The 9,890-nt window shown below is 21.9% G+C and overlaps 1 protein-coding gene across 1 annotated transcript, besides 28 other annotated features; it reads left to right on the forward strand.

Annotated features, from left to right (window-relative positions):
* Positions 1-839: a repeat region.
* Positions 840-934: 95 nt separating this feature from the next.
* Positions 935-1,103: a microsatellite.
* A 4-nt stretch (positions 1,104-1,107) lies between these two features.
* Positions 1,108-1,229: a microsatellite.
* Positions 1,230-1,240: 11 nt separating this feature from the next.
* Positions 1,241-1,334: a microsatellite.
* A 4-nt stretch (positions 1,335-1,338) lies between these two features.
* Positions 1,339-1,470: a microsatellite.
* A 366-nt stretch (positions 1,471-1,836) lies between these two features.
* Positions 1,837-1,931: a microsatellite.
* A 368-nt stretch (positions 1,932-2,299) lies between these two features.
* Positions 2,300-2,355: a sequence feature (AT_rich).
* Positions 2,356-2,706: 351 nt separating this feature from the next.
* Positions 2,707-2,745: a sequence feature (AT_rich).
* Positions 2,746-2,773: 28 nt separating this feature from the next.
* Positions 2,774-2,897: a microsatellite.
* A 98-nt stretch (positions 2,898-2,995) lies between these two features.
* Positions 2,996-3,148: a microsatellite.
* Positions 3,057-3,221: a microsatellite.
* A 345-nt stretch (positions 3,222-3,566) lies between these two features.
* Positions 3,567-3,635: a microsatellite.
* Position 3,636: 1 nt separating this feature from the next.
* Positions 3,637-4,261: a repeat region.
* Positions 4,262-4,271: 10 nt separating this feature from the next.
* Positions 4,272-4,409: a microsatellite.
* Positions 4,410-4,535: 126 nt separating this feature from the next.
* Positions 4,536-4,593: a microsatellite.
* Positions 4,594-4,595: 2 nt separating this feature from the next.
* EDI_255800 (uncharacterized protein) lies at positions 4,596-6,101 on the forward strand (the record flags this gene model as incomplete). The annotated part of the gene is made up of 1 exon (XM_001740163.1): positions 4,596-6,101. One exon carries the CDS (start codon positions 4,596-4,598, stop codon positions 6,099-6,101), a length of 1,506 nt encoding a protein of 501 aa, XP_001740215.1.
* Positions 6,096-6,141: a sequence feature (AT_rich).
* Positions 6,142-6,154: 13 nt separating this feature from the next.
* Positions 6,155-6,204: a sequence feature (AT_rich).
* A 76-nt stretch (positions 6,205-6,280) lies between these two features.
* Positions 6,281-6,315: a sequence feature (AT_rich).
* A 182-nt stretch (positions 6,316-6,497) lies between these two features.
* Positions 6,498-6,629: a sequence feature (AT_rich).
* Positions 6,630-6,661: 32 nt separating this feature from the next.
* Positions 6,662-6,723: a sequence feature (AT_rich).
* Positions 6,724-6,726: 3 nt separating this feature from the next.
* Positions 6,727-6,768: a microsatellite.
* A 5-nt stretch (positions 6,769-6,773) lies between these two features.
* Positions 6,774-6,965: a sequence feature (AT_rich).
* A 129-nt stretch (positions 6,966-7,094) lies between these two features.
* Positions 7,095-7,342: a sequence feature (AT_rich).
* A 93-nt stretch (positions 7,343-7,435) lies between these two features.
* Positions 7,436-7,496: a sequence feature (AT_rich).
* Positions 7,497-7,567: 71 nt separating this feature from the next.
* Positions 7,568-7,712: a sequence feature (AT_rich).
* A 7-nt stretch (positions 7,713-7,719) lies between these two features.
* Positions 7,720-7,950: a repeat region.
* Positions 7,951-7,960: 10 nt separating this feature from the next.
* Positions 7,961-9,409: a repeat region.
* Positions 9,410-9,455: 46 nt separating this feature from the next.
* Positions 9,456-9,496: a sequence feature (AT_rich).
* Between the last annotated feature and the right edge of the window lie 394 nt (positions 9,497-9,890).

Consider the following 9,890-nt stretch of genomic DNA (forward strand, 5'->3'; position numbering starts at 1 on the left):
AAAGAATAAAATAAATATTTTATTATATTTTTATTTATCTTTTATTCTTATTTCTTTTTATTATTTAACAAATTAACACAATAACTGTAAATATTTCAAATGAAATAAAAGAAGAATGAAATATGTCCATTTTTATATTCATCATTTTATTTATTGGTAGATGAAATGTTCATATTCATTTATTGATTTTATTTTATATTCTTTTTTATTTTTATATTTCAAATAATTTTTATTTCATTTCAATTACAATAATTCGTTGTGGTATGAAATTATATCCTCCACAAAGTGCATTTGATGTTCTTTTATAATTAAAGAAATATTGATAACAATATGTGTTTATTTTATTATTTTCTTTATAAACAGTAATATCATTTCCAAATCCAAATGAAAACAAATAATCACTTGATTGATTACATAAACAAAATGCGTATTGTTGATCTTTAATATCAAATTTCATCATTCCTTGTATTCTTCTTTTTGATTTTAATGAAAATAAAAATGAATTTGGATCATTTATCCAATTATCAACATTATCAATTTTCACATTAACATATCCTCCAAATTTATTTCCATTTGTATCTTCAATAATAAATATTATATGTTCCTTATTTATTATTCTTTGAACGAAAACTGATGTATTTTGACTCCAATCATCACTGTCTGAATCAAATAATATATTAGATACTTTTCTATTTGTCCATTCTTCTATTTGTTTCATTTCTTCAATTGTAATCACTTCATCCTTTTTATTTTGCCTTTTATCTTCAGTTATTTCTGACAAATTCTCTGAACTTTCTAATCCATTTTCTCTAAACTGTTTTGTGTTTTCACTCTTTTTTTCGGGACCTCTATATCGGCTGCTCTGAATTTTCTCTTCTTGTTGCCTTTCCTTTTCTTCTTCAAATATCTTTATTTGTTCTTCAAGTCTCTTTCTTTCTTCTTCTTGTTTCTTTCTCTGCTTTTCTTCTTCTTGTTTTTGTATTTTTTCTATCCTCTTTCTTTCTTCTTCCTGTCTCAGTATTTCTTGTTGTCTCTTTACTTCTTCTAGTCTTTGTCTTTCTTCTTCTTTTTTTATTTCTTCTTGTTTCTTTACCTCTTCTTCTAATACCTTTCTTTCTTCTGCTAGTTTCTTTATTTCTTCTTCTTTTCTCTGGCTTTCTTCTACTTGCTTCTTTATCTCTTCTTCTAATCTCTTTATCTCTTCCTCTTGTTTTTGTATTTCCTCTTCTAACATGCCCTTTTCTTCTTCTTGTTTTTTTCTCTCCTCTTCTTGTCTTTGTATTTCTTCTTCTATTTGTTTTCTTTCTTCTTCCTGTTTTTGTATTTCTTCTTCTAACATCCTTTTTTCTTCCTCTTGGCTTTTCTCTATCTCTTCAACTTTCTTTTTCTCTGTCTTTTCAACTCTCTTTTTTTCTATCACTTGTCTTATTTTTTCTGATTCTTCTATCTTTATGTTTTCTATTTTACTCTGGTTGATAGTACTCTGTATCTCATTCAATTGTTTTTTGATGTTATTAAAATCTTCTTTTATTCTACCCTCTTCTTGTTCAAATCTCGCCAATTCAGATTTCATTTTCATTTCTTCAATCTCAATAACCTTATTTATCATTTCATTTGTTCTCTTAGTCAATTCTTCTTTAATAATGTTCTGAATGATTGGAAAGATTTCATCCATATCATTAAATGTTTGGTTATTTGGAAAGTTGTTCATTCTTCTTTTTAGTTTAGAATATATATTTTAGGTTGAAGATTTAAATCAGTGACACACGTATCCAGGTTACGTCAGATTAATGTGGATGATGTTTATTTTTTATAAAGAAAAATGTAACTTTATAATTTTTCTTCTTTTCATAACTTCATTTCTTCTTTTTCGTATACTAACATTTTTTGTTTCTCTTTTCTTGTTTTTTTGAATTTTTTTTTATCTTTTTGAATGACGTTTGTTGATGTAATGTTTTTGTATATATATCATAAATTATGTATATTTATTAAAGACCCTGTATTTCTGAGTTATCAACTTGTTATCATTTTCTTGTATAATGTGTTGTATAACACTTTTAAATCAGAAAAATGTATAATTCAAAAGAAAAGGAAAAAGATAATGTGATTGAAGGAATAATGATATGGATAAAGTCAAAAGAAAATATATGAATAAAGTGGTGTGTGCTAAATAGAATGATTAAGATAATATAAACAATAAGCATATAAAGTTGTTAATGTATTAAATATGAAAAATATATTCTTTTAAACTGCTCTTCATAAAATAAATAAATAATGAGCTATAAACATACTAGAACTGTTTTATTTATTAAATTTTCATTTATTCAAATTAAATAATAAAAATATGATATAAAACTGTTGTAATAAATACACAAACAATAATTATTTGGTTATATCCATTATGTAATTTCTTAGTTTTAATTTTATATATACCTGTTATTCTTGTCATATTTTGTTTCAGTTATAACATATTTCAATTATTACTGAGAACAACAAATAAGAATATCATTTATTTCTTTTCTTAATAAATAATAGAATAATGATTGCTAGAGAGATCAATATTAACTTAAATTCATCATAGTTCAATTAAAAATATTATTAACCAATTATCTCATTGATTAAAATATTTCTTTTAAATTCATTCTTTTATTTTTGATGTCTATTTCTAATATATTCTTATTAAAATATCATTACTCTATGTTGTTCATATTTTATTCTATAAAATATTAAATCTTTTATATAAAACTCAAATCAAGCTTGAATTCAATAATTGATAATATCATATAGATTATACACTTATTTGATTGTATTAGTATAATGATTATTTCTATATATTATTTATTGTTTATTTATATTGATTTTATATTAAATTAAAAATACAACATACTTTATTATATCGTTTGATAATTTACAACAAAATTATTATTCATTTGTTAATATCTTATCTTGAAGATAAATATATTTTTGTATAAAATGATAAATCGTACACAATAAATCATTTATATCATTTAGTTATTGTTTGTTCATTTTAATATTTATGTAATTTTATGAATTTATTTACTTTCAGATTGTTTATTATATTTTCTTCATTTTATCATTTTATTTTTATTGTTTATAGTTCGTTTCATTTATTCATTTCATTTTTATTATTATCATTCATATTTCATTGTTTGTACTCATCTTATTTATTGTTTCTTTTATTTTTCTTTTTGTTTCTTTTTGGTTGACTTTCTTATTTTGTGATGCTATGTTTATTTAAATGAAAGAAAAAAGAGTTTAACAGATAAATAAGAAGAAAGTTTAGTACTAAGACTGATATATTGAATAGAGGAGAGTGTATTAAAAAAGTATTTAGTGTAGACTAGTACTTTAGGACATTCACAAGTGTTAACCATGATTTATGCTATTCAAATGTTTGAGAGTTGAGAAAGATGAACTAACCTTTTATTTATCATATTTATCATTTATATTCATTCATAATATCATTTCTTCTTTTATCCATATTCAATTCATCATCAACATCCATCTTCATTAACAATATTTAAATAATCAACATCTTCTTGTTTAAATAATAAATAATAATAAAATGAAAGAAAAGAATAAGAAATAAATAAAATAGAAGGATAAATAATAAATTAAAAAGTAATTAATTAAGTGTTATTACATTTATTTTATATTGTTCTTAGTTCACCAGTGATTAATCATATCTTTGTTTTTTAAGAATGTTTACATCTTATTCTCCTATTATTTCTATTTTCATTATGTTGAGAAGTATAAATTTCTGTTCTTCATTCTTTTATTTAGATTTAATGTCTTTTCAAACTTCTTTATCTTAATTATTCATCATAACTAACTATCTCATCTGTTTTAGTTTTAATGTGTATTAATACTCTTTATTCTTTACATTATTATTTTATATTAATTATATCCTTATCACTATGTTATGATGATTAATTTCATTTAGCACAACAACAAATAGATCTTCTTTTATAATACCTATATTATCAATTCCACCCATTCATCATCAAATATACTTGTACCATAACAATAATTAATACTATCGTCTTTATAAATATAAACTCTTTTATTACCATTGATATTTCATCATGATAAATAATAATCACTCTCATTCTTGTATATTGATTTAGAGTTTTCTAACTATTGACATACCATAAATAGACTTATGATGATGAACTTAAAGACTCGATGCTTTGATTCATTTAACATTTGTGTAGTGTTTCTAACGTGCAATCTTCAATTCATTTTCGTTCAAAAATGAAATAAAAAGGAAAAAGAAGTAATAAAAAAATAAATGTATAAAAATGAACGATTTAAAAATAGGAATGAATTATACAAAATATCTCTTAAAAATGAAAAAGAGTAATTTAGATATAAAACTAATAGTAAAATATCGTAATGAATATGGCTTTTGTATAACTTTTCTATAGTCAGGAATAATAGATATTATTTAAGGTAAATTGTTGTGCGAAAGATAAAAATAATCTCAATAAACTAAAGAAAGAAAGAGAGTGAATAAAAAAAAAAGAGAGAAAAAGGAAAACTAAAAAAGGAAAACTAAAAAATAAAAAAGAACAATGGAAATTGAATTGACAATACTTGCTGCAAATAATATCATTGCAGGAGACATTGGAGGGACTAGTGACGGATACGTTAAATTTGAGACAAGAAGAACAAAAAAGATGAAGACCAAAATAGCACCACCAACGATAAATCCGATATGGAACCAAAAGTTTAATTGTATTATTGAGCCAAATGAAGAAGTAAAATTTGAAGTATACGACCATGACTTAATTGGAAAAGATGATAATTTAGGAGAAGCAAAAATAAAAGTACCAGAGATGATGACAGGAGAATATTGGCATGACTGTTTAAGTATTTCTAAAAGAGGATATTTATATGTATCATTATATTGTAAAAAAGGAATAAGTGTATCAACGTTACATCCATTTAATCCATTAGCAGAAATGGTTATTAGAATGGAATTTAATAGAGTAACACATTTAGGAAAATGTAATGGTAATCCCCAAACAGGTAAAATTATAATTAAACCACCAAACCAAAAAGAACAAATATCAAATGTTTTTACTTTTAATAAATCTACAAAAATTTCAGAAACTTTTATTATTAAATGTAAACCAGGAGATAAAATTGAAATTAAAGTAGAAGAATTAGGATTATTATCTAATACAACAATTGATAAGTCTTCATTCACTGTTCCTGACTTTAAAGAAGGTGAAAAATCTGAAGAACATTTACCTGGTAAAAAAGGAAGTACTTTTGATTGTAAAATTCAGTGTATTAGAAGTGTTTACCATAACGTTTTTCCTCAATTTATTCCTCAAGACAATGACTTTGTTAATGAAAGTTTAATGAAATTTTATATTTATTTTGATAAAGCTGAAAAAATTAAAGCTGGTGATATTGGTGGAACTAGTGATGCTTATGTTAAATTTAAAACTTCTCAATCGAAAGAAAAGAAAACTTACGTTTTTGCTCCTTCTGTTAATCCAGATTGGAACCAATGCTTTAGAATTAAAGGTACTTTGGGAGAAGAAATTAAGTTTCATTTGTTCGACAAAGATACTCTCACTTCTGATGATCATTTAGGTGACGCTAAATGGAAAATTGAACCTTTATTTAATAATCAATGGAAAAAATTCAAACTTCAAATTGATAAAAAAGGTTCTCTTTTTATTGAAGTTAAACGTGTTAAGACTTTAAGTCTTACTTATAAAAGATTCCTTGGTTTACCTATCCCTTCTACTCAGTTTCAAGGTTATCCTCAACAACCTTATCCTCAGCAATATCAATACCTTCCACCACATGGTTATCCTCAACAGTCTTATCCTTATCCTCAACACATCCCTTCTTATCCTCAACCAGGTCAATATCCTCCTCCTCAACAACTTTATCCTCCAACGCAATCTGGTCAATACCTTCCACCACAAGGCTATCCTCAACCACAACAACCATATCCCCCTGCTCAATACCCCTTACAAGGTTATCCCCAATATCCTCCTGCTCAATACCCACCTCAACCTTATCATTCTCAAGCCCCTGGTATTCCTCCAAAGAAATAATTTAACTTATATTTCTTATTCTTTTATTTTTTTTATATTTGTTTGATGGTGTGTATTATACATTATTTATTAATCAAATACAATTTCATTTAATTTATTTTATGAATGTAAAGTAAATTGTTTTGTTGTTCATGTTGTTTTAATTGATGAAAATATGAAATGTTAATATTTCCTTTATCTTTATTAATTAATCTTATTGTATATTTTAATTTAACAATCACTTTCTTATCAATTAATTGATATTAAATAGTATTTAAATCTACTGGTTTCATTATGTTTTTCATATTATTAGTTATAGATTATCTATGTTTTCTTTTTGTTCATTAGTTATTGAAATGAGATGTAACAAATGATTTGATAATTGTATTAATTAAATTATATATCGTCATTTCAATGATATTTAATATATTTGATTTATTTCATAATTATGATGATTTACATTTTGAAATAATTGATGAAATTATATTTCATTAATTAAATTAATATTATTCATTCTATTTTATTTTTTTTTTAATTGATTAATTAATACTAAATCAAGTTATTGAACAATAGGATGTGTGATATAATAATAAATAATGATATTATGATAAATAATTATAATAAATATGAAATATCAATATATCATTTATTATTATTTATTATTATTACTGTTATTGATTATTATCATAATACAATTAATATATTTATTAATAAAGTATTGAATGTTTTTATTTAATATCTTTTCATAAAATATATTCGTTATTTTGATTATTGTTCATTTGGAAATGTAATATATTAATAAACTATGATATTCTAATATAATTGAACTATTAAATGTTTTATAATTTATTACAAATTCATAATAAATAAAATAACTATAAATATCAATACAAATCATCTAATGTTTTGATGATATTGATATTCATTGTTTTATAACTTCTATACATTCAGATATATATTTATACATTTATTAAATTCTTATCATTATATTCATTGAAACATATTTCATTAACGTTAAATAATAATTTATATTGAATATCATTACAAATTGATGATAAAATAATAATATTATTATTAATTTCATTATATTTAATATTCATTTATTATTAATGAAATAATTGATAATTTTAGAATTAACACTCATTTATTAAATTCATTAAATCAAAATCATGTTTTTTTATTTATTTTTCTTTATAATGTTTTATTTAACTTATTCTCTTTTAATAATATTCAATATATTTTAATGTGTTATATTAAATATTGATGATAGTTGAATCAACAATTAATCAATTCATCGTATACTATATTTATTCATTCATCTTTTTAAATAAACATATTTACTGAACATTCATCAGAATATTTAAATAACTTATCAATGAATAAATATATTTCATTTAAACTAAATATATTATAATTGGATGATAAAACCATAATTTATTAAATGTCTCTTTAGAATAAGAAGTTTTTGTTTGGTTGATGGATTCATGAATATAAGAATAAAAATAAATAATAATAAATTTAATGAAAATGTACTATTTTGTTATCATTCAAAATATCAAATAAACAACTAAATATAAAAAGATAATATTCTATTAATAAAAAAATAAAAATAAGATACAATTTATTTTATAAGAAAACGAAATCAATTAATTAAGTATTAATAGAATTGGTTTTTATTATTCATTGCTCAACGGATACTTATCACATTTATTTATTGTTCTCTACCAGTTCTAGAGTGTACTTTTGTTATTGTAACAAAACAATATTCTGTGACACCCTTTATGTTTTTGATTACAAGATTCTTGACCTCTTTTCTGATGAAATTTTGACTTTTCATTCTTTTATTAATCTAATCCTCTTTGAGTTCACTGACTTTTATAAATAAAATAATAAATAAAATGAGTATTATAAGCGTGTATTTAATTATTTATGAATCTGATTTTGATCTGATATTAATTAAATTAAAATGGATGAGTTAATAAACAAGAACACTCATTTCTTTAAAGAAGAAATAGAAACACTTCCAAATATTCAACAATCCATTGATGATACTACTAAACATTATCATTATTATATAGGAAGTATTAAAAATGAAATATTTGAGAAACAAGATAATGAAACATATTCAGAAACAATTAAAAGAGGAGAAGGAATATTTGATAGGATTGATGAAATAATTAGAAGAAGAAAACTAGTAATAGAAAAAAAGTCAAGAAACAATTAAAACAATAGAAATAATAAAGAATCAAATGAAGAAAATAATAGAAGAATATAATTGTGATGAAGAAATACTAAGTAAAACAAGGAATGAAATAATAGATAAAATCATTTCAATTGAAGAAATGATAATGAAAGATAAACTATTCAGAACACCAAAAGAAAGTGATAAAATCAAACAAGAATTTAACAAAAAGAAAAAAAGAATGGGAAACATATTACAGTGATTATTTTGAGAGGAAGAAGAGAAAAGAAGAAGAAAAGAAGATAAAAGTAGAAGAAAGAATGAGACAAGAAGGAGAAAGATTAAGAATAATGAAAGGAATGAATATAATTGAAGAAATTCAACGACTAGAAGAGGCAAATAGAAAAGTATCTAATATATTATTTGATTCAGATATTGATAATTGGAATAAAGATACATCAGTATTTAATAAAAGAATAATAAATAAAGAACATATAATAATTATTATTGAAGATTCAGATAGAAATAAATTTGGAGGATATATTAATGAGAAAATTGATAAAGTTGAAGATTATATAAATGATCCTAAATCATTTTTATTTTCAATAGAATCAAAAAGAAGAATAAAAAGAATGAAGAAATTTGATATTAAACAACCACGATATGCATTTTATTTATTTAATCATTCAAGTGGTCGTTTTTTTAAATTTGGAGATGGAGTTGGTGATATTTGTGTTCATAAAAAAAATTATAAAATAATATCATCTTGTATTCAATCTTCATTTGAATATAAAGGAATTGAAGATGCACTTTGTGGAAAACATCATCCAGAATATTTCACACCACAACGAATTATTGTAATTGAAATGAAATGATTTTTATTCATTATTATTTATTTGAAATATAAAAATAAAAAAGAATATAAAATAAAATCAATAAATGAATATGAACATTTCATCTATCAATGAATGAAATGGTGAATATAAAAATATTCATATTTCATTCTTGTTTTATTTAATTTGAAATATTTACATTTATTGTGTTATTTTATTAAATAATAAGAAAGAATGAAATTTAATCAAATATGATTTAATTAATAATTTGTATTTCATTATATTAATAATTGAAATTAATTTATTTTATTCTTTATTTCTAATGAATTAAAGTGTTTTCAATTATTTTCAATTGAAATGTTTTATTTAATTTGTTATTTGTATTTTAATTTAAAATTAATGATTATTGAAATTGGTTATTGTTTACATTGTTATTTTAAGAAGAATACATCAATATCATTATGATTGTGTTTCATCTTTATTAATATTAACAATCATCAGTAGAATCAATTTAATTGTTAAATATTTCATATTCAATTTTAAACGATCATTAATAAATAATATTTCATCATAATAAACAATAACCATTTGAAACAAATAACATTCTTCAATATTCAATCATACCATTCTTATTAAATAACAACCAACACAAATCATTATAATATTGGATGATGAATTTATTACTAAATATATCATTGGTATTAGATGAATGATGAATTAAATTTTGATTTTATTTTAATGATAGTATGTGGTGTTTCTGACATAATAACTTCAAATAAAATATGAAAATAAAAT

This window comes from Entamoeba dispar, genomic scaffold (genome assembly GCF_000209125.1).
Source record: "Entamoeba dispar SAW760 scf_1105229462765 genomic scaffold, whole genome shotgun sequence".
NCBI lineage: Eukaryota > Evosea > Mastigamoebida > Endamoebidae > Entamoeba > Entamoeba dispar.